At 39.6% G+C, this 25,030-nt stretch overlaps 3 protein-coding genes and 1 long non-coding RNA gene across 4 annotated transcripts in view; all 4 read right to left on the bottom strand.

Annotated features, from left to right (window-relative positions):
* Window positions 1–11: 11 nt before the first annotated feature.
* LOC139132056 (VWFA and cache domain-containing protein 1-like) overlaps window positions 12–25,030 on the bottom strand; it is a 236,752-nt gene continuing 211,733 nt past the window's right edge. Inside the window, exon 21 of the mRNA XM_070698456.1 lies at window positions 12–37. The gene's annotated coding sequence lies outside the window, so the exon portion shown is untranslated. The remainder of the gene's footprint in view (window positions 38–25,030) is intronic.
* LOC139133665 (uncharacterized) lies at window positions 831–1,848 on the bottom strand. The gene is made up of 3 exons (XR_011552630.1): window positions 1,739–1,848; window positions 1,254–1,382; window positions 831–946 (listed from the first exon to the last, which is right to left on the bottom strand). It is a non-coding gene; the product is annotated as an uncharacterized lncRNA (long non-coding RNA).
* LOC139143289 (VWFA and cache domain-containing protein 1-like) lies at window positions 4,943–16,440 on the bottom strand. Its single transcript, XM_070713503.1, has 4 exons — window positions 16,363–16,440; window positions 15,915–16,001; window positions 5,762–5,898; window positions 4,943–5,119 (listed from the first exon to the last, which is right to left on the bottom strand). Exons 3-4 carry the CDS (start codon window positions 5,882–5,884, stop codon window positions 4,943–4,945), a joined length of 300 nt encoding a protein of 99 aa, XP_070569604.1. The 5' UTR covers window positions 5,885–5,898; window positions 15,915–16,001; window positions 16,363–16,440.
* LOC139143286 (VWFA and cache domain-containing protein 1-like) overlaps window positions 22,982–25,030 on the bottom strand; it is a 29,503-nt gene continuing 27,454 nt past the window's right edge. The window contains exon 10 of the mRNA XM_070713487.1: window positions 22,982–23,163. Within this exon, the coding sequence (XP_070569588.1) occupies window positions 22,982–23,163 (182 nt within the window). The remainder of the gene's footprint in view (window positions 23,164–25,030) is intronic.

Here is a 25,030-nt window from a genome sequence, read left to right as displayed (position 1 = left end):
CTCTCTTCTCATCGATGTCACTCTTTGGTTGATACACCTGGATAGTTTCGAAAGGGACAGTGAGGAACTACTAGGTAAGACTACAATATTGTGTTTATTTTGCCTTTTTATTGGCTGCCTATCATTTCATGTAGTTAAGTATACTTTTATAGATCTCTGCATACAAATGTACTTGTGCATGCAAGTAAATTTTGCAAGTGTATATTTATGTAATATGTATGTACGATGTATGTATGTATGTATGTATGTATGTATGTATGTATGTATGTATGTATGTATGTATGTATGTATGTATGTATGTATGTATGTATGTATGTATGTATGTATGTATGTATGTATGTATGTATGTATGTACGTATGTACGTACGTACGTACGTACGTACGTACGTATGTATGTATGTATGTATGTATGTATGTATGTATGTATGTATGTATGTATGTATGTATGTATGTATGTATGTATGTATGTATGTATGTATGTATGTATGTATGTATGTATGTTAGTAGATAGGAAGGAAGGAAGGAAGGAAGGAAGGAAGGAAGGTAGGTAAGTAGGTATGTTGGAATACTCATGACAATGACGTGCTCTCTGTCAGATGAAAATCCTTGTAGACAATTTATATGCAAATTATCCTTATGGATGGGGCTTTTGTTTTGACATCTTCTCCATAGACTGTCATCGGAAAGGCCGTCCATTGCACCAGTCGCAATGAATGTCCTAATTATTGTTCCTAAATTCCTTACCTGGTAGTAATTTTGAAGCTTTTTATTTTGAAAGTTTACACACTGTTTTTTAACCAAGGCATCTTTTTTGATCAGATCCTGTGCGATTGTCTCTTCCAATTCGGTGATATGTGTATATTCAATGCCATCTTGAACAGCGCCGCTGACGTCAAAGAACGTATCGTGTGTAATGAGATAGCCGCTGTTGTCCATGACAAAGCAGCTATTTGAAAGATGATTCAGATAGATAGATAGATAGATAGATAGATAGATAGATAGATAGATAGATAGATAGATAGATAGATAGATAGATAGATAGAAAACAGTCAGAAAAAATAAATAAAAAACAAGTGAATTTCTTACAAATGACGATTCAACATGTGCTCTTTTGCACGATTTAAATTTTATACTTTAGCATGCATTCCGAAGGCAACGTAATGAAGCAAACTGACGGCGCACTAAGTACAATTGCGCTGAGATGAACCCAAGGAAGCACTTCCGATTATTGCAGAAAATCTTGCCCAGCTCACCTGTATCTGTTCTCATTGCATTTCGGGTACATCTGCCGTAAGAAAAGTGAGAAGTATGGCAGCGAGAAATCCTTTCCCATGACTGCGATTACCTCGTCTGAAGTTCCCGACGCTCTCGCACCAGTTTGCCTAAAATGACCAAAAAAAAAAAAAAATTCTTACACCATTTTATCGGGCCTGACATCTGTGCATGGATTGTGGTCGATAGCCTATAGCTACCCCTTCCCTCATTACCGTCTATTACTGAGTTGGCTATTAAGAAGGTGTTTGTTCGCCGCCAACAGTTCTTTGGCAGGTGTTAGTAAATGTCAGCGATAGCTATTAGGGAGATTGGGGTAGGCAAGGAACAGATATACTTTGTTTTTGAAATGCTTTGCAGAGGTAGTGATAGTTATAGCTTGTATTCAAGCAATGTTTGTAAGATTTTTGCTCGCTGGAAACCTTGATGCAAGACACAGGAAACATTCCTTCTATTGTCCACTCACCTTTCAACAATGGTATGAGCCAAGGTAATGACGTAACCAGTTCCAGTGGCAGCTTCATCGGGAGTCGATAGAGTTATATATCCTTTATTATTCTTTGCTCGCTCGTACCTACGTGTTGCATAAAAACAAGTTTAATTTGCCACACGCCCCCTTCTCTATATATCACAATCGCTGTGTGCGCTGATAGCAAGCAAGTTTTACATATAAGCTCTATTATTATTCTGCCTACAGTTTGATGTGGATAGATACACGGCGAAAGGCCCCAGTGACACTTGTTAAAGGGGCCGTCGGCCGTGCACCTAACAACAGCCGACTGTCGTTCTTTCTACGACCGATTCTCCATTCCGCCCTCAAATACAATTATGTCAATACAGAGCTAAAGTGTGCTATATCCAATGTTACTGTTGACATTGAAATTCTTTTGGTTAATATTGCTTTCTCAAATTTTAATACTCATGAAACTCTAAAAGGAAATGGTTTTCCCATAGTGTTCTATGTCCGCCATTACTACACATCATGACTTAAGTTTTGTTCAAGTTGAGTCGCACACACCAAGTTTTACAATACTTGTTGAGAACATCAATTAATGTTGTAAGTCCCTAACCTAGTTTACAAAAATAGCTACATCATAAGCATACAGTAATTAAGAAAAGAATAAAATTCTTGTGTTAGTTGAACGAACACCCATTTGCCTAGATACAATAAGCATTGAAGTCAATTCGTCAACAAGAGAATTGTGAACAGAATCAGACTGCGAATACACTCTTGCCTGACACCAGCTGAACAGTCGAAGTATTCTGAAATTATATTGGTAGTCCTAGCACATGACTTAATAATACTTTCTTTCATGAATTTGACTTTGTTTGTACCGTCTATTTACTGTCTGTTCTGTGCTGTTTTGTGTCTATGTTTACAACTATTGTCTTACATATTTTGACTAGTGTTATTGGATTATGGATTGGTATGATTGCGATTATTATACATAGAATACAAAATACTAACAATACATTTTTCCTTTGACTGCTAACATAACAACCCTATCCAATAGCAGAAAGCGGTTAACTCTATCAAAAGCTTTTGAAAAGTACGCGAATAGACAATATAGCTTCCAGCGTTTTATGCTCAAATATTATTGATGCATGTAGAATAAAATATATTTCCTGCAGTACTATGATTTTTGTGAAAATCAGCTTGGCAATCTTGTGAACATTTGTTTTATTTGACCAACTAACTTATCGTTTATTCGAAATTAAGATGTCTTTGTATTCTTTTCATCATTTCTTGCTCCATTTTTGAATAAAGGAACGACAACTGCTGCTGACCATTCACAAGTGAACGATCCAGAATAAAAATAACGATAAATAATTCTAGGATTATTTCCGCTGCATAGTTGTAAAACTAATCGGGTTTTCTGTCTGGATCTCACGCCTTACAAATCGTAAGATTTTTTAGAGCAGGTTAATATTAACTCTTTATGATTGGGTCATTCAGTACCTCTAAGTTGGTGTAATTTTATGCTACATAATTTCTCTAAGAAGAAAGCTTGATTTCATGCTCTTCTAAAGGTTTTTGTAATGTGAACTAAATGTTCATACCAATACTCTACACTGATATCATATGCACTGTTTCCCTTTCCGCCGATATAGGAATTATAATTCCCTAGAATTCACCCGCATTCCGTGATGCGACACCATGAAAACGATTTCTATAAGAACTTTTATTTATATTCTTGCTGATCTAAAAGCCTGTCTAAACCTGATAAAACCTTTATTCTGACATGTCCCATCTTTTGTTCAAATCACTTTGTTCGATTCCATAGAACATGAGACGGTTTCTCCGACTTCGGTTTCCATGTCATCAAATCATCACTTTCTTTCTTGAGTTGCTCCAAGGACTATTTAACAGACTTACTACTTAGTTCGAGTGGGTTCATTTCTTATGTTTTTTTTAAGGTGTTCCCGTTAGTCAGACATGTCATCTTAATTGTTATTCATTCCGGTTTGGAGTAGTTCAAGATTTCTATGCATATATTCTGAGTCCGTGATAATCTTGTAACGTTTTTCGTTTATAGCCTTGTTGTCTTCTATATTTGCCGGTTCGACTCTGGTGACAGTAGTGGTTTCCTATGATAGCAGCTTTGTAGGCCTAGGGTTGCGCTCCACATGGCCAGATATCCAATAAAGCGACCAGGCAAAGTTTGACTGCCAAAGAAACATATGGCAGTTCAACGATGGGATGACGAAAGCGGCCATCTTAGTAGCTCCTTCTGGCGAACTAGATTGCCATCCGTAAAACATCCTATTCCAGCTCTGTATTGAGCCAGAATGATGGCCAGTTTTACATGGAAAGAATCTTGGTGCATAGCCACACTTCTTCACGAAGTTTGAGAATCAGATACGAGCCGTAGCTGCTATTTTAGTGAAAACTTTGCAGAACTCCTAAATATGTAGGACATCTTGTGTCCGTCGGTGACAGTTACCTTAACTTATTAACTCAAGTTAAAAAAGTCACTTTACAAAAACTGCTATGAAGTCAGTTCAAGTGAGAGACGAATAACAAACTGTACCTGTTTCTTGAACAGAAACAGTGGAAATATATATCAGAAGTAACATCTATTGTCTGTAAATGACTTTTTACGGCATTGATACTTTGCAACATGAAGTGCACATCAGTAACTTTTGCTTATATCTATCATTTCAAAATTTTGCAACCCTAAAGCAAAAACAAACACACAAACAAACTAACCAATGAAATGAATAACCTGTATCCAACAGGATATCAATTTCTAATGTTGTAATATTGAACAATTTTGGACGCTCATCAGCATCGAAGATACTAAATTAACAAGGAGTCAAATGGAAAGTCTCAGAAAACCGGGCTCACGGTTGCCATTTATACGAACCACCATAATCAGAGAGGATCAAGTTGATTAATTAAGCCAGTGCCCCTCTTAGAAAATGTCGTTTTCATGATAAAGATTTAAAAAAAAGTGTTGTTTCGGGTGGCCCTAGGTTTATTCCGGCGATAAAAATGGCATAGACTAAAGTTATGCAAACTACTTTGCTAGTTCAAAGTCAACATTCCTGGACAGTTCGATTTTTGCACAGCCACGTCACCGCTAGAAAGTATGGACAGTATGAAGATAACTATTGTAAAATCAAACTTTGGAACAAACTTGAGTTTATATTTGAAAAATAGGTAAACCTACCAAGGTCTAACGGTGTGGTCGTAACTTTTGTTGAGTCTCACGCCGGGATAATTTCTGAAGACGCCGTTCTCAGTGCCTATATAGACGAAAGCGGTGTGTTCCTCTACGTCCACTGTGGTTGACCATATCTCGTCAGCTTTAGCGGTGGCTACCACCATATCACGAACACCAGCCTGCATCAAAACAACGTGGCAGTAAATGACCTGTCAAGATGCACATAAACTGAAACACATATTGGGTGCATAAGTGCCTGTTTACTATTCTTGCAAACACGCAGGGTATAGAAGTTCAAGTTTTGTGTATTATGTTACACTCATTGTTATACACTTATATTGCTATCTATGTCCATTATTATCAAATTGCTATTTGCTTGCCAATGTCAATTAGCTTATAAACTTAAACATAATGTTACTTATATATTATATATTCATATATATACACGTAAGAAAAATTGTGAATTCAGACTCTATAGATTAGCAAAACGACACATCTAAAGAAAATAATTTAGTTTTGCTTGAGGCCCTTCCATGGCTTTGTGGAGTAACTATACCCTTTGATTATATTAATTTGTGGAAGTCTCCAGCGGCAGCGCAGTATTCTACAGTTTTGTCAAACTGCGCATAATCTGTACTGATGTTACTTTGTCAGGACTATTGCACTGTCCAGCGAACATCCTTTCTAAATTTCTCCTTCATGTCACAGTTCTGTTTTTTAACCTGTGCACCCCGATTTCCTGTAAACAGGTCAACCATAGCCATTGTGATCATCTTAACTTTCGGTCAAACCATGGTGGTGAAATGGTTGAATGTACCTACCTTGAAATATTTATTCTGTTCACTTTCACCGTTCATATACTTCGTGTAAGCATTTACCCGATTCTCGGTCTCCTCGCTTATTAAATATTCATCGGGGTCCAGGAAAGCTTCCTTGCTCAACATAACAGCAGATGCCTCTGGATGAGGGATAAAAAGTCAGTGTGAGGCAGAGTGATCAGGTCTTAATGTAAGGATAACAGGAAAAATATCACATGACAAGGAAGTCAGGGACAAACGTTACTTGTTAAAGTCACTAAAGGATAACGTTCTGGACGCCTAGACTGACACAGCTGAGTAGTATACAACTTTGGGTTCTAGAACAGCATACCTATTTTAGGCATTAATATTAAATAATTAACCACTCAACATCTCTTTGGTGGGAGGGGGCAAGTGGTTGTAGGATGGAGGAATTCTCCATTCCACGACGAGGCTGTTCAGGCAGTGAGTTGGCCAGACGAGATATATATATATATATATATATATATATATATATATATATATATATATATATATATATATATATATATATATATATATATATATATATATATATATATATATATATATGTATATATATAGTAAGTCTGACAGAAAGTCAGACTTACTATATATGTCTCATAAGTAAGGCAGTAAGAAGGGGAGTGAACGCACCAAGGAATACCACTCCTTTTTTCAGAGACTTGTCACATGGCCTCATCTTACATAAGTATGTTAAGTGGATGCCTATGGGCCAGCTTGTTCGCAGCTCAGAAAATCTATCATTATGTTGACGACCTTGTCAGGCTCGTCAGCTCATAAACATACATACAGACGTGGAATATAGAGGTCGCACCACTTGATTTTTTTTGGCTGAGAAAAAAAAACTGAGATGACTCTAAGATCGAGGGTCTAATTCTCGCCTGACTGAGGTATCCGGCTTCTTATCCAGGGTAGGCAATGTTAGGCTTTAATTCTTTGTTCCCTTTTTCAGCAAGTTCCTGCCTGTTGACCCCTCGACTAGTGGCCTTTGAGCCCTTACCCTTGACCTTAGACCTCTTTGATCCCATGACCTCTGGCCTTTGGCTCGGCCTTTGGCACAGACTTTTAGGAGTGTAAAGTTTGCATCATCCTGGGTTCATGGGAAAGCAAGAGCCCAACGCCAAACTTGTATCAACACTAATGGGAGTATTGACCCTCGCAGTGGCTCTGGGACAGCTGGTTGTTTGTCCTAAAAGGCCTCCATCACTTGTAACATGCTTGGAGAACAGACTGGAGTAGTATGAAAAATCATACAAATTTGCACACTGGCTCAAGTATGGCATATGCACAGATCAGGGAGCATTGGCTGCCAATCTTCCCCTTAACTCTGTCCCCGATGTGGTGCTTGCGCCAGCAGCCTAGGACGAATAAACATGCCAATGGTGTTCCTTCTGATCTCCCCACACCACAACCTCTATAGCATGGGTGGCGAGATACAGGGGCCATCCTCCTCCCCCACCTGTTTCTCAACATTCTCTTTAAAATTGGAATTATTTATGTACAACTGGCTTGTGAGGTGACAGGGAAATCCCGACTTTCAATTTTTATATTGACACATTTAGGATGGAATTTCACCTCTAACACCTTGTCACCTATGTGTACGATGACTCTTTACTGGCAGGGCTGACTGTTGTCTACTCAATGGGCATTTCAGTTTTGGTGATGCTTGTATCTTTCAGTATATTTTGGCGCACTTTTGCCAAGTTTGGCACCATTTGAGCTGAGGACACGCGAGTGAGCAAGACAACATGGTATCAATTTCTGATGAAAAGAATATTGATCGACAATGTTCACTACAAGATTACAGTGGAGGCACTATGCCAGTTCGCCTCCAGTCTGTGTTAGTTTTTCCAATTTAATGCAATTTCACCATTCATATTTGCTCAAATTTGGTTTTAAAGACAACGACTTGACAGGTATTTGGTCTATACAATTTAAGAGACGCGTAATGATTACCGTGCGTTGATTTGAGACCCTTTTTCTGAATATGTAAACACCATCGGATCACAATTATTGAAGGCAACAGTATATTTCAGTGATCAAAATAAAATGCATCTAAAACAAGTTTCATGAAGAAATTCAAAAATCTAAAATGATAAGAATTTTGTACATCAACAAAGGACCACTGTGCCACTTTTATCATCATTAGTTCAGAATTAAGGAATTTGAATTGGCGAGAAGTGTGCAACCTGTGCAGTATATTAGACACCATTGTTTTCTTAGGAAAATCAAACTCAGTGGCCACATCGTAAAATTAAATATACATCTGAAAAAAATCATTGGTTTAACTTTTTCATTTCGCTGCTGTTTCTCTATTTGAGAGTACACATCTCATCTTTTATTTTGAAACTCTTTTATCAAATGTAGCTGTGCAGCGAGGAAATTCGGCGAAATTTTCAACTTGATGTGGAAGGCGGATTGACTTCTTGTACGCTTACTCAACGTATGTGTGGTGAAAAAACTGATATGCTATTATGAAATAAAATGGTTGTCTTTTGCTCAGTAGTGCATCAGCACACCTTTTTGTGCCTTTTGCCCTCTTTGATGACTGCACCACGAGCCTCTGGGATTTAGTACAGCTAAGGTCCCAGGCCCAAGTACTGGACGATAAGGCACTTGGCACACTCGTCCTTCATCTTGTCAAGCCCAATCTGGTTCTCTAGGCCAAGAGGTAGTGATCATGCAGGTAGTTGGATGTATTGTAGATCATGACCTAGTAGACGTCCTCTCTCTTTACCTCGAGGAGGAGAGAGTTGTAGTCCATGTAGAGCAGCTGGCAGCGCTCCCCGTACTGAACTTTCATCTTATGGAAGAGGTCGTACATGTGGAGCCTTGAGAGGTCAAGAATGCTCATGCCCATGTAAACAGGGCAGTTTAGGACGAGCTGGCATTTGTAGAGCTGGAACACCATGAGTTTGTTATCGAAGTTGCCGACCTTCGTGTAGGCAGGACTGCCCAGCAGATGCTGAGATTATCCTGATCATGTGCGCACACAAGCTGAACATTGACCTACTTGCTGAAGTTATCCATGATCTTCCGAAAGATGGAGTTGTTCATCGGCGTATAGAGATCATTTTCGACTGTGTAGGTCACCGGCTTTCAGAGATCTGTGTTAATCAAGATGTGCAGCTCCATCCATGGGCTTTGCACAAACTTCAGAGTGTGGATCTTCTTTAGCTGCATCCCCTTGGAAAGGTACAACTGCAAGGCGAGATGGTGGAGGATGTAGCACACCTTGCCGCAGAGGATGGATGACTAGCTTTTCAACATCAGAGGGTTCCCCTTCCTCCTAAGAGCCCTCGCTGGTATGCTGACAACTACTCTACCTTAACCACCATGTACTCGGGGGCCAGAGGGTAATCATTGTGAGTCACCTTAGTGATCAGGGCCTCAAAGTTGGTGTACAGCACAGAGCAGACAAGAGCTACTTGTGGTAGTTCTGGAAGACCAGCTGGTTTTTGTCCTTCTCAGGCATGTCAACCCTCATGGCTGTCTTCCTGATCCCCTGGCACTCAGGCTTGTAGGTCTCCAGCAAGTCCTGCCTGGTAAAACCGTGGAGGCAGCGTATGCAGAAGTGTTTGCACTCCTTGTGCACCATCTGATTATATAGCAGCCAGTTGAAGTTTTAACCAGGTGTAGTAGAATTTCCCAGTTGCCTTGATCAACAGCTACCTGCTCCGGGGCATTCCTGTGGGCTGCTCTCTGAGGTACACGACAATAACGCCTTTATCCCAGCCAAAGAAATTTTATGACCAGGCCTCCCTCTCTGTCTCTTTGCCTTGCCCATCTAGGAGAGGGGTGGGACATCTACCTGTTCGAAGGCTATATCAAGGCCGTCTTCCATGAGAAAACCCCTTAGCACAAACTCTGTTGCTAGACACTCTTTACGATGACATACAGAAGTGTAGACAATGTGGAAGGCGGATTTGACTTCTTGTACGCTTACTCAACGTATGTGTGGTGAAAAACGGATATGCTATTATGAAATAAAATAGTTGTCTTTTGCTCAGTAGTGCATCAGCACACCTTTTTGTGCCTTTTGCCGTCTTTGATGACTGCACCCCGAGCCTCTAGGATTTAGTACAGCTAAGGTCCCAGGCCCAAGTACTGGACGATAAGGCACTTGGCACACTCGTCCTTCATCTTGTCAAGCCCAATCTGGTTCTCTAGGCCAAGAGGAAGTGATCATGCAGGTAGTTGGATGTATTGTAGATCATGACCTAGTAGACGTCCTCTCTCTTTACCTCGAGGAGGAGAGAGTTGTAGTCCATGTAGAGCAGCTGGCAGCGCTCCCCGTACTGAACTTTCATCTTATGGAAGAGGTCGTACATGTGGAGTCCTGAGATGTCAAGGTTTCTCATGCCCATGTACACAGGGCAGTTGAGGACGAGCTGGCACACCATGAGTTTGTTATCAAGTTGCCGGCCTTCGTGTAGAACTGCCCAGCAGGTGCTGAGATTATCCTGATCATGTGTGCACAAGCCGAACATTGACCTGCTTGCTGAGGATATCCATGGTCTTCCCAAAGATGGAGTTGTTCATCGGCGTCTAGAGATCATTTTCGACTGTGTAGGTCACCCGCTTTCAGAGATCTGTGTTAATCAAGATGTGAAGCTCCATCCATGGGCTTTGCACAAACTTCAGAGCGTGGAGCGTGGTACAACTGCAAGGCGAGATGGTGGAGGATGTAGCACACCTTGCCGCAGAGGATGGATGACTAGCTTTTTCAACATCAGAGGGTTCCCCTTCCTCCTAAGAGCCCTCGCTGGTATGCTGACAACTACTCTACCTTAACCACCATGTACTAGGGGGCCAGAGGGTAATCATTGTGAGTCACCTTAGTGATCAGGGCCTCAAAGTTGGTGTAAGGCACAGAACAGACAAGAGCTACTTGTTGTAGTTCTGGAAGACCAGCTGGTTTTTGTCCTCTTCAGGCATGTCAACCCTCATGGCTGTCTTCCTGATCCCCTGGCACTCAGGCTTGTAGGTCTCCAGCAAGTCCTGCCTGGTAAAACCGTGGAGGCAGCGTATGCAGAAGTGTTTGCACTCCTTGTGCTCCATCTGATTACATAGCAGCCAGTTGAAGTTTTAACCAGGTGTAGTAGAATTTCCCAGTTGCCTTGATCAACAGCTCCCTGCTCCGGGGCATTCCTGTGGGCTGCTCTCTGAGGTACACGACAATAACGCCTTTATCCTAGCCAAAGAAATTTTATGACCAGGCCTCCCTCTCTGTCTCTTTGCCTTGCCCATCTAGGAGAGGGGTGGGACATCGACCCGTTTGAAGGCTATATCAAGGCTGTCTTCCATGAGAAAACCCCTTAGCACAAACTCTGTTGCTAGACACTCTTTACGATGACATACAGAAGTGTAGACAATATGGAAGGCGGATTTGACTTCTTGTACGCTTACTCAACGTATGTGTGGTGAAAAACTGATACGCTATTATGAAATAAAATGGTTGTCTTTTGCTCAGTAGTGCATCAGCAGACCTTTTTGGCTTTTGCCCTCTTGATGACTGCATCCCGAGCCTCTAGGATTTAGTACAGCTAAGGTCCCAGGCCCAAGTACTGGACGATAAGGCACTTGGCACACTCGTCCTTCATCTTGTCAAGCCCAATCTGGTTCTCTAGGCCAAGAGGAAGTGATCATGCAGGTAGTTGGATGTATTGTAGATCATGACCTAGTAGACGTCCTCTCTCTTTACCTCGAGGAGGAGAGAGTTGTAGTCCATGTAGAGCAGCTGGCAGCGCTCCCCGTACTGAACTTTCATCTTATGGAAGAGGTCGTACATGTGGAGTCCTGAGATGTCAAGGTTTCTCATGCCCATGTACACAGGGCAGTTGAGGACGAGCTGGCACACCATGAGTTTGTTATCAAGTTGCCGGCCTTCGTGTAGAACTGCCCAGCAGGTGCTGAGATTATCCTGATCATGTGTGCACAAGCCGAACATTGACCTGCTTGCTGAGGATATCCATGGTCTTCCCAAAGATGGAGTTGTTCATCGGCGTCTAGAGATCATTTTCGACTGTGTAGGTCACCCGCTTTCAGAGATCTGTGTTAATCAAGATGTGCAGCTCCATCCATGGGCTTTGCACAAACTTCAGAGTGTGGATCTTCTTTAGCTGCATCCCCTTGGAAAGGTACAACTGCAAGGCGAGATGATGGAGGATGTAGCACACCTTGCCGCAGAGGATGGATGACTAGCTTTTTCAACATCAGAGGGTTCCCCTTCCTCCTAAGAGCCCTCGCTGGTATGCTGACAACTACTCTACCTTAACCACCATGTACTCGGGGGCCAGAGGGTAATCATTGTGAGTCACCTTAATGATCAGGGCCTCAAAGTTGGTGTACAGCACAGAGCAGACGAGAGCTACTTGTGGTAGTTCTGGAAGACCAGCTGGTTTTTGTCCACTACAGGCATGTCAACCCTCATGGCTGTCTTCCTGATCCCCTGGCACTCAGGCTTGTAGGTCTCCAGCAAGTCCTGCCTGGTAAAACCGTGGAGGCAGCGTATGCAGAAGTGTTTGCACTCCTTGTACTCCATCTGATCATATAGCAGCCAGTTGAGGTTTTTAACCAGGTGTAGTAGAATTTCCCAGTTGCCTTGATCAACAGCTACCTGCTCCGGGGCATTCCTGTGGGCTGCTCTCTGAGGTACACGACAATAACGCCTTTATCCTAGCCAAGAAATTTTATGACCAGGCCTCCCTCTCTGTCTCTTTGCCTTGCCCATCTAGGAGAGGGGTGGGACATCGACCCGTTTGAAGGCTATATCAAGGCCGTCTTCGGAGTGCATGAGAAAACCCCTTAGCACAAACTCTGTTGCTAGACACTCATTACAATGACAATACAGAAGTGTAGACAATGTTTGCTATCCAATAAACACCCTGTGTTTTTGTAAATAAACAAGCGTGTTTACAAACTTGCACAGGGGGAGTGGTAACAGCCAGAGTAACTTTACAATGACAACAAGAGTGCACTTAATCAGGTGTGAAATGGTTGGTCTGGCTACTGTTGGTACACATGCCTTTGACTTTTAAAGCACAGTCTCGTTCAAGAGGTTTATTTCTTAGGTCAAGAAATCACTCAAATTTGCTAGAATCCTGTCTCTAATGGGGCTATTCTTACTTATATGATATATATATATATATATATATATATATATATATATATATATATATATATATATATATATATATATATATATATATATATATATATATATATACATTCTTAAAACTTTGGAAAAGGTAAAACTCTGGTTTATATAGTTTATTTGCGATGCGATGTAAGGCTCTTGTTTATATCTTGCGTACGAGGTTAAGGAACCCAGTCATCATGCTTCGATAACCAACCTTCAAAATAAACCTTGGTGTTCACGTCATCGGTGATTAATTTGTGGGCAAGTAGCCACCGGCCAGATTCTTGGCAGAGAGCTTTGCAAAGTCACACGGTGAATTCATTATGGAAAGTGGCAAAAAATATGTTGATATTACCTTTTCATACCTTATGCCGGCCGGCGGCCGTATCTACCATATGATTAACACTTTCAGGTGAACTCAAGAAAACACCGTAGCCTGTGTCCCATTTTAAAGTAAAGTTTTATGTATTCATTTAGCTGTCAAAAAGTATGTAAATTTATTTGGTGTTTTCTCTTGATTTCACATTATCAAAGAATACCCATATAATTACTTCACCCTACAATTTGTTACTAAATAAGAGAACTGAGTTCCATTGGTCATGAATATATGCATTGTACTGCCAGAAAATGAGACGAAAGGCTCACCAGGCACCATTGTGAAGGCAATGGCTTTGGCCGGGGTGGAACCTGCAAGGGAGACCTACCCAGATCCCGCTGATTTTAACATGGGACGCATTACCCTAATGAATTCTGTTACAGAGTGAGAGTAAATATCTGAATTTGATAGCAGTGTAAAAACTGCCTGATGACAATCAATAACATACATTTACCAAATACTAAAGTACGCTAATAGGCTCGCACATTTATAAATTACCTCAGTCGCTTGATTTCTGCAACATGCTGGCCGGCCGTGCAGAAGTAAACGCCGTGTTTACTACATTACTGCCGCTGGTTAGCCAGTGTGTACCACGGTGTTTACTGCAGCACGGCCGGCCAGCGTGTATCAGAAAACAAGCGACTGAGTAACGTACCAAGTAATTCGCCACGCATAACATAACACACAAGAAGCAGACGATGTGCGATAGATGAAATACGGAGAGAGTTGGTATGGAGTTGTTAATGTTTTTTCGTGGCATTTGCTTGCCACAGAATTTTATCCATTCACGAGTATCATTCATCGTTGTGTCATTTTCCCTTTGTCGGCACGCGTAGAATATACCATCATTCTGTGCCGCGTGCTGCGCATCCCATTAAACATGTCAATCATGACAAGGTGTTAACAACATAGCCATCGTCAAGTGTGACCATCTTTTGTTACGTTATCAGGGTGTACATGACAAAATTTCTCTCTAGGAGGTTCGTTGTGTTGATCAACTCGTTCTCACCTTTGGCTTTAATCCGGCAAACTGTGGTTTTTCACCGCTGATTTTGATGGTTTAGACAAGATATGAACCAACAATTTTTGTGCCGGCTTCATTTGGCATGTTGTGGAGTACATAAAGGACCTGTTAGGATTTTGTTTCTGAGAGCTGCTGGTTGTTCGATTTAAGAGCTGCCTCTCAGGTGCTGCTATTTAGCGATTTTCAGCCAGTGGGTGATAAACTAATCAACCAACTAAACTGAACCCCTCTATGTCCCCTTTCCATCTTCTGCAGGGGAGTGGGAGAGCCCCCGTGTAATGCCTCATCAATCTTACTGGCCTATAGAAGAGCATCTTACCTGTTGAAGAACACGGGCTCTGAATGATCTGGGGCACCATCTGGTTTGTTTATCCTAAGGCGTACCCTCAGGACTGACTGGAACTTCAAGCCCTGTAGGTCCTGAACCCTATGGTGAGACTCTCATTGATCTTGGTTGTACACCATCCAAGAAAACTCCTGGGTCAGCTCTGAATTGATGCCTTTTGGCAACATTCATCTGCCAGCTCAACAGGTAGTTCTTAACTGCATGACATCTGTGGTGGAAGGCAAGGCAAGGCCATTCCCAAGGTCCTAAGTTATCAGTCATAGTTAATGTTTATACTTATAGGAAATATAACTAACAGCAATTGTTTTTCTAATATCACATTTAAATGTAGTCAGAGGTAAGGGATTGCCATAACCCAGCCAAAACGGCAACTCTTTCTTCAAAACCATCATATCCCTTTTTCTCTACCTCATCATCTTGATTCGTTCCCTCTTCAAAGCTTTAACTGTTTTGCTGTCATATCTCCAAACCCTCCACAGAGAAAGCCGGTTCTGAATGGCTATCATGCACTTCAGGTGGCCTTTGTGCCATCTCCCTTCTGGAGTACAGTATGGTGGATCTTGCATAACTCGTTCATCCAGATCTAGCAACACAGCTGCCAAGAGCCCATCAGCAGCCACTTGTACACATCTTCAGCCTTCATCTCATAAAATATACCCGTCATCGTACATAAATCTTATAGTAAATATGTATGCTCTCACCATTGACATAAAAAACCCGAAATATTCAATTAAGTGGTGATGTATGGTGTGACCATAATATTCCACTTCCGTTAGTATGTTTACGGCCTGATAAGCTCGTAAAAAGCTTAACAGGTCGTAAACGAAATGACCGTTCTTCTTAACCACGAAGAAACTGGTGCTTAGCAAACCATTTAACAGACTTATGTATGATATGGCCTAATGACATGTCTCTTAAAAAGGGAGGGGATATTACATGGTGCATTCACTCACCCTGATGTACTGCCTGATGTACTGTCTGACTTACTGTCTGACTTACTATCTGCCTTACTATGTGCGTTTCGTCTGCCCAACATACTGTCTGAACAGCCTCGTCGTGGAATGGCGAACCCCTCAGTTCCATGGCATCTTGCCCCCTCATACCCAAAAGGCGTTGAGTGGTTTATTAGTTAAAATTAAGGCCTAAAATAGGTACACTTTCCAGAACCCCAGTTTTATACAGTTATAATTTTTATAGAGCGGTTCGCCGAGAGAACAACCATGATCTAATAAATTACTGAGGAAATACCTCTTGTTGCAGTCCTATTAAAATGTCTGCAAAGACCAGGTGGAGATGTTAAGTCCAAGCGATGATAGATGAATGTGAAGTCGTCTCCTGAAATTGAAAGATGTTAATGTTAACTTTGTAATCTACAATCAAAACAAAAGGTTCCGTTGTTGTAATATCTGACTTCTGTCATTTTTAATTTCTAAATGACCAATTTCCTTATTACAAAGATTACCTGTTCATCATGGTCACTCTATGGAGTGACCGTGCAACCATGTACTGTTTCCCCCTCGAACAAATTGCTTCACTATGGCTTCTATTGAAACCATAATTTTATGGATAATCTTCAAAACAAACAAGAGTGACGACATTCAATGTATCTTTAGGGAAATCCAGTACAGTCACCATCTTGCATACGATTCCCAGGAATGCAGATATTCATAAGATAATTTTATGCATGCATTTTTACCTGTGGGATCCTGCTCAGACAGAATGGTCTCCTTGTCATTTTCTCCCAAAACCAGACACACTACGTATGGTGTTCCAGTTACCTAGAATAATGAAGAAGACGAATTTTACGATAAAACGCTTTACTGATTCATTTACCATCGACGACATTGCACAGCCACAATGGAATACCTTCTAGTATGTGAAAATGCTTACTCTTATAGATACGCTGTGCACAATTGAAGATAATCAAATACTTGCAAATCGTTAAGTCAAAAAAGATTTGCTAAGTTTATTGAAATGACTGCTTTCTTATCTCGTTTTCTGCATACCTTGCGCCAATGAAAGGTTGAGGGCACTTGAACGGTGTCGACGCCCTCAGTGGCCGAATTTCCACGCGGTATTGTCCTTGTTGAGGTAAAGATGGCCATTCCAAACTCATCAGTTCTGCCAAAGAAGCGGGCGTACATAACATAACATAACATAACATAACATAACATAACATAACATAACATAACATAACATAACATAACATAACATACTGTGACACAAACACATAACATAACAATATAATATGACAAAAAAAACAACACAAAAAATAACATAACAATAAAATAACAATAAAACACAACAATATAATAATATAACATAATTTAAACATAATTTGACATCGATAACATTGAACTACATGCACGATACTACGCTGCACTGCACTACACTACACTACACTACACTACACTACACTACACTACACTACACTACACTACACTACACTACACTACACTACACTACACTACACTACACTACACTACACTACACTACACCACACCAAACTATATGAAGGAGGCAACAAATGGATGCCGAGAAGCGATTTTACTGCAAAGTAAGCAACACTTGCCTGTACATCGTGACTTTGTAGCTACTAGTTCCCTGTCAGTAAAGTAAATTGTTGTGAATAGTAGCTTAGTGCAGACATAACTACACGTAAATCTGTACCAATTAATTTATGGTTGACCTGTATACATACATTTATATGTATGTATTATTTTTATTTTCTCTCCAAAGATAGTATTATGACACATATTAATTCTTGCAGAGTATTTATACGGAATAGCCTGCCAAGAACACCAAATTTTTTTTCAAAAGACAACTCACCCCAGTGACACTTTGTAAACATTTTCTTCAAAGTCGGCCTCTCTCTCCAATGAAGTAATATGAACGAACACCGAATCTTCCTCCACAGTGCTCGGTGCAGGCATCAGAGGATGTGTCAGTGTTCGTCCTGTCAAGGTACCATATATATCAGTGCATCTATCTTTAAGTGTAAGAACTGCTATTGTTTGAGGAGGGTTCTTGTTTTCACATTTTCACATTACGGCTTTCTGTATTTTCTTCGTAAAATTCAAATAAGCTGTTAACTAATGCTTTGTACTCTAGATTTGAAGATTGTCAATCATTAGGGCCCAAGCCCTATGTACGGCTGGTCCCCTTTGTATTTACTCTGGATCTTTAACCTTCTTCTTCTTCTTCTTCTCTTCTTCTTCTTCTTCCGCCATATTCGATAGACGTACAGAAGAAGGGCTCCTACTTGTTTTGAATTTCTACCTGTGAGAAGTGCCATCCTTCGTCAATTGTCATCAGTTTATGTTGTGAGTAGTGTTTAGTTCTTTTGGGTCTTGTTTTTGTCATTTGTTAACCCGTGGTCGGCCATATGGCCACCCGGAGGACAAGCCATTTCGGAATCTGACACGCAAGCATGCTGTCAGGTGTACTAATATTGAAGGTGTTCCCGTTGAAAGCTATGTTGAAGAAATTGCAAAGAAAGTCGGAAGTGAAAATGTTATTGCTGCATCTAGAATGAATAAGTCCGTTGTTGTGTTTTTAGCAACACTCGGTAATGTTGAAAACATTGTTGAATCGAAGTTCGCTTTGTTTGATGAATTAGTCGATGTGGAACACATGGTGAAACCGGCTTCAAAATTAATTCTGTCAAATGTTCCTCCTTTCATTCCTGATGAAGTTTTGGAAGAATATTTATGGAAACTTGGTAGAGTTGTTGGACATATAAAAGCAATCCCTCTTGGTTGTAAAAACGCTTCGCTGAAGCATGTAAAGTCGTTTAGACGACAAGTTCATGTTTTGCTACATAACGAGAACATCAGATCAAATATGCTGATCGTTTTCATTCCGTTTAGGTTTCTGTCGATGAACTGCGTTGTTTTCATTGTTGACTAAAAGGTCATATCCGTAAACATTGTCCCAACTGTAGATCGTCAGAAAACAACGGTAATGACACAGGCAATATTCAGAAAAACGATTCTTGTGTGGACGAAACTCAGGTCTAATTGATATTGTTGAAAGTCAAGAAAATGCAAATGAAGGTGTTGATCAGCATATGAATACCCCAGAAATTAATACCTCAACATTAATTAATGCCTCAACGTCAACTCGCTTTGTTGACAACAATGAGGCACAATCAGAGTCCGCTCACAAAGTTACATCTGTTGATGAAAATTCTTTACATCAAAGATCGCTCACCAGTAAAAACAGTCAATGCACTGACGCCCAAGAGAAAAGAAAAAGGTGTTAACTCTGCTGAAACGTTAACGTCCATGCCGATGAAGACAGGGTACGAACCCCTGCTTCGCCTTCGTATTCTCCGCTCCCCTCTACTCCCGTTTTATCATTCGACCCCCGCCTTCATTGTCATCATCTTCACTAGTTCAATCTCATTCCCTTGAGTTTCCTGAGACTCCTTTTTCAGGTGTCAATATGAATTATTCTCAGGACTTATTTATGTCTCAGTCTCAGTCTCCGAGAAAAAATTCTTAAAGTCAGTTTATTTGGTCAGGAGTGAAAACATCAAACTCGTTTGATGTTCTCAGCAAAATTTCTGATCAGGATAATGAGTCTGTTTCGTCTGAAATTCTGACCTATCAGAAATTCAGGAAAAGCTGCAAATCAAGCCATCTAATTTGCTTGAGTTTTTAGAAGACATTAAAGGCTCTAAAAACATGATAGAAAAATGTAAAGATTACTGCTCAGATTTCAAAGTTCTCATAAAGTCATTTGTTAACTTACGCAGGTCAGATCTTGTCACTAGTCAACAAAGAGTTTTATATCCATAATCTTGTGACAAAGTTACAACAACATGTTAGACAATGTAAAAGCTTGGCAATTACTAAATATGGGAAGTAAAATCGTTCTTGTCTTTGCTTGTCTAGTGATGGCAAGTTTCATTTCTTGGAACGTAAATGGGTGTCATGATTCTTTAAAACGGTACAACATTTTGTCTTCATTGAAGTCCAATCATCACGCTGATTTTATTTTTTACAAGAAACTCATTCTACAGTGGCTAATCAGGCTCAGTGGCAAGTCGTTTGGCGCGCGCCTATTTACTTCTCACATGGTACCAGTAACTCTGCTGGGGTTGCAGTGCTGTTTCTGCGAAACAAAAATGTTGATGTTGTTTCTGTAAAAAATGTTGTCCAGGGTCGTCTTCTTCATTTACATATTAAGATGGATGACACTTCCTTTCATTTGCTCAATATTTATGCTCCTTCAAGTGGAGATGATCGTTGTATTTTCTTTCAAAGTCTTCGTAAATTTCTCCTTGATTTTGATCTTGACAATGAAAATATTGTCATAGGGGGAGACTTTAATTGTACTCTTGTTCCTGATTTAGACAGGTCGTCTCATATTGAACCTCATTTAAAGTCTTTGCAAGTTTTTTCTTCGCTTGTCCATCGTTGTAAGCTTTCTGATGCCTGGCGTTATTTTCATAAACAGGCTCAAAATTTTACGTGGCAGAGAGGAGAGCAAAAAAGTCGCATTGATACTTTCTTCATCAACAAGAGGTTGACTTCGAAAATTAAATCTGTGTCTATTGACTCTCCTACTGATTTATCTGATCACTCTCTTGTTTCTCTTGTTTTAACTATGAATTCGAGTGTCAACAAAAATCCAGTTTGGTGTCTCAATACTAGTCTTTTTAACGATGAAAATTACTGTACTTTATTTAAGGAATGGGAAGGTTGGCGAAATGAGAAGGACAGGTTTTCTTCTCTTCAGTCTTGGTGGGATACAGGAAAACAAAAGATTAAAGAATTAAGTCAGCTGTACAGCGCTGAACGAGTTCATCACTTTAAACGTTCAAAACAAGGCTTATTGAGGAAAGTCATACTTTTGAAACATTGATTCATACCAGATGTACAGTTATTCGTTCTCGTTTTCAACAGCTCAATGATTCTGATACTAATTCACAGTTTATCTTTTTTCTTGAAAAATACAAAGGCTGTCGTAAATCCATTACTCATCTCCAACGTGAAGATCATACAATTACTGAAAATTAGAGAGAAATTCGTCAACTTACTCGCCAGTTTATCAAAACCTTTTTACTGCTGAGCCTGTTTCACCTGAAGTACAAAATACTTTGCTTCATGATCTCCCTGCTGACAAAGTTACTCAACTTGATGAACCCATTAGTCTTGATGAGTACACCTTCGCACTCAAGAACATTGCAAATGGTAAAAACACCTAGTGTTGATGGCATACCTTGTGAATTTTATAAAATATTCTGGTCTCTTCTGGGGAAAGATTTTCACCAGGTTTTTCAAAAGTCAATTCCGATGGCCTTCTTCCAACGTCCTGTCGTACAGCTGTTATCACACTCCTTCGAAACAAGGGGATAACTCCCTTTTTAAGAACTTTGCTCCTTTGCTCTGATTATAGAATTTTCACTAAAGCTTTATCACTTCACTTGAAGCAAGTTTTGCAAGATATCATTTATGTAGATCAAAGTTATACTGTTCCAGGAGATCTTTGACAATATTCATTTAATTAGGGATTGCATTCATTTCATAATGACATGAATCTTCCTCGTGGTATTCTTTCTTTAGACCAGGAAAAGCTTTTGATCGTGTCAGTCATCATTATCTTTTGAGCATGCCAGTAATGCAAAAATTAACTATCGTAAGTCCCAAGGTCTTTGGATCGGCTCATGGCGTGGACGTGCTGATCATCCACTTGAAATTCTTTGTGATAGTATTGGTCTCAAAGTCCTTGGTGCTTATTTGGGCAACAGTAATGAGTATTTTTCAGTGAGTGTGTTACAAAGATTGACAATAAGTTACAACAGATATGCTCCTGCTATGTCATTCCAAGGCCGTATTATCGTTATTAATCAACTTGTTGCAACTAAACTCTTTCATCGTTTAATTTGCCTCTGTCCTCCTGCTTTTATCATTGATGAAATTCAGCACAAATTTCTTGATTTCTTCTGGCAAGGAAAACATTGGTTGCCAAGTCGAACAGTTTTTGCTCCATTGAAGTTAGGAGGGCAAAATCTTATCGATCTCTCTTCACGTGTGAAAGCTTTCAGGTTAAATTATCTTCAAAGATATTTGTATTCAGGTCTGGATCATCCTTCATTTTTGTTTGCTGATTTTTATTTTCGAAGTGTTGATAATCTCAAGTACACCTCTCAACTATTTACAGTGAATTTTCAGTCTGTTCCAGAATTTCTACCTAATTTTTATCTTGAGCTTTTGAGAGTCTGGAAGTCATGTATTTTCCTGAGAAAAGGTGGACCCCTTTCAATCAAAGATATCTTCCATGAAGCCCTTTTTTTCAACGATTGTGTTAGTTTTACAAACCCTCTTGATAGTACTCTTGTTAATCACTTTATCAGTGCTGGCATTACAAAAGTTGGAGATCTTTTTGACCCTTTCCAAAAAACTTGGCGCTCCCTCAGCCTGTTTAAAAACATTATTTCTATTCTTTCGGATAGAATTTTAACAAATACTGTCAAGACGTTGGTTGCTTCTATTCCCTGTGATTGGAAAAACAAAATCTAAAGTTATTTTGAAGAGGAAATTTATTTGGATGACGTTCATTCTTGTCATCGTCCTTCGTACTCTTTCGAACTTATTTGTTAAGGCACTGATGACTATTTTATTTTTAATTGTCCCTTGTTTAAATTTGAAAAGGGTAGCATATATAAATTCTTCATTATGTCCAATTTTTATGGGAACAATAAACGTAAAGATACAGTTTGGAGAGATCCTCTTCCACTTTCTGAAAATATCAAACCTTTGTCCACTTCTTGTTATCTCAGTCCAATTCCAAAAAAAGGAGATCTTCAATGGTGTCTTTGCCACGATGCGTACGCAACTGGCTCGTTTATGTTCCATTCTGGGTATAGCTCATCCTCTGATTGTATTTTCTGTAGTGCCAGAGATGACCTTTTACACATTTTTTAGAATGCCCTCGTCTTTCTCCTGTGTTTATTCTCCTTCGTAAACTCAGTCACCGTTTTCTTGGTCAGGAATGCAAGATTTTATACTCGTGGTTTGTTTTAGGTCCATCCTTTCATAAATCATACATGGACAAGAATACTTTTGCGCTTTTAAAGTTTCTTTTTACGACAGCTATAATTGCAATTCATGTGACGAGACAAAATGCAATTAATGGTCATGATCCCTCAATCAGTAATATGCTTGTTTCTGTTTTTAAAAGGCGAGCTTGTTCTCGTATTTAAGAAGAATATAATTACTTCACGCTAAATTCAAACGTAAGTGCTTTCAAAAACATTTAGTGTATTAATGACATCATTGCTTCCGTAGACATTGATGGAATTACTATTACTTCAATTTTGTTACAAACACTTCTTTCTTTTGTGTGCTTTCACCTCTAAGCACACTTTCCCTTTTGCCAAAACCTAACTCGTCCTGGGCACCGTACTCCTCGGATTGAGAGGGGGTAGTCAGTTGAGAAAATTCTTGGTTGGCATGTCCCTTCTCATTGGCGGTTAGGCGGCATTTTTCTGCAAGATGTAAGGTGTTTTTTGTTCTATTTCTTTGCAAATTTCTGTTGCTGTTTTCTTGTTTCGGAACTTTGTTTTGCTTTCTCCTATTCAGTGGAGAATTTTCATGCACCTCGCATCTTGCCTTCTGTCAATGACAAAATTGTGCTTTTTTCAGATTTAATTGGTATCCTTCCCTATGTTGCAAGTGATATAGCTACCTGTTTGCCTTTTCACCAGTTCTCTCCGTCTCGCTCCAGCTTCAGTGTCATAGCCATTTTGCAGTTTTTGCTGGTTTTTAAAGAGTCCAACTTTGCTTAGTTTTTTTCAGTAATTGACCATCATTTGCTATAACGCATTTGTCTGATTTCATTTATGCTTTTCGTCTCAAAATTTGAATTGATTTGATATGTACTTTTCTGTACAGGAGTTTAATTTTAGTAATAAACGTTCATTTGAAAAATCAAAAATCAAAAATCATCTTCTTAACTTTCAGAACAAAGCTGTTGGACAAAATATCACATAACCACGATAATCTTTGACCTCAAATATACTTATTTGCCTATAGATCAGTAGTCGCAATCGCTGTAGAGTTCATATTTGGTAGGGTGGTAGACCTTATTGTGTCACATATCATGTGCCTCATTTATTATGTACAAATCTAATTCTGGGCTAACCAATAGAGCTAGAGGTCCAATTTTTGTCACACAGGCATATCTATTTTAGCAAGGATTTTTGACAAAATACCACGTGATCTCGATGACCTTTGACCTCAAATATACATTTATGCCTATAAATCAGTAGCCACAATGGCGTTTGCGTTCATAGTTGGTAAGATGGTAGACCTTATTGTGCCACATCATGTACCTTATGCGCATATCTAATTCCGGGCTAGCCAATGGAGCTACAGGTCTGATTTTGGTATACAGAGGAAATCTATGGGCGCGAAATAATGAAGGTATTAAGAGTTGCAAAAATATTATACATGTAGAACAAAATAGGTGCATACTCTGATACTAAATACATAAAGAAATAACTTCAAAATAAATCGGAATTGGTGGGGGAAACAGAGCAACAAGGAATATCACAATTTAGGAAAAGAGATGAAATCAGGAAATAAAAAAGAAACAATACAACAACATTTATAACTGAAAATACTTATTGAAAAGAAATGAAGTCTGACATATTACGAAGGAAGAAAAACTAAATCAATCAACCATAGAATAGAGGAGAGTTTGTTTCAACGCCTTTTTAAATTTTTGTCTTGATGTTGTCTGTTTAATTGAGGAGGGAAGTGAGTTCCAATGTTTTGCAGCAGCGACGAACGTAATTTGATTTTGTGTGAGTGTGAGATTATGTTTTGGGATACAAACATTTCCAGCAAGGACTTTACGAGTAGAATAATCATGCACAAGTGGTCGAAAAAAATTAGTGATGTCATGGGAATAACGATATGTTGTAGGTCAAAGACGAAAGTACAAGTTAAAAATTTACTTCGAGTACCTTTGAACTCAAATACACTTACATGGCTAAAAACCAGTAGCCACAAGGTCTATATCCTCCATATTTGGTAGGATAGTAGACCTTATTGGGCGACACCTTGTGCCACATTATATATGTGCATATATCATTCTAGGCTACCCAATAGTGCTAGAGGTTGATTTTTCGTACACAGGCATATCTATTGGAGAAGAATTTTTTATAAACTATCACGTGACATCGATGACCTTTGACCTCAAATATACATATACGCCTATAAATCAGTAGCTTCAATGGCTATATAGTTGAGAGGATGGTAAACTTATGGTGTCACATCATATACCTTATTAATTATGCATATATCTAATTCCAGGCTAGCCAATAGAGCTAGAGGTCCAATTTTTTGTAC

This window comes from Ptychodera flava, chromosome 1, assembly GCF_041260155.1.
Source record: "Ptychodera flava strain L36383 chromosome 1, AS_Pfla_20210202, whole genome shotgun sequence".
NCBI classification, from domain to species: Eukaryota; Metazoa; Hemichordata; class Enteropneusta; family Ptychoderidae; genus Ptychodera; species Ptychodera flava.
Note: the sequence above shows the minus strand (reverse complement) of the source record. Positions and strands in the feature narration are given on the sequence as shown.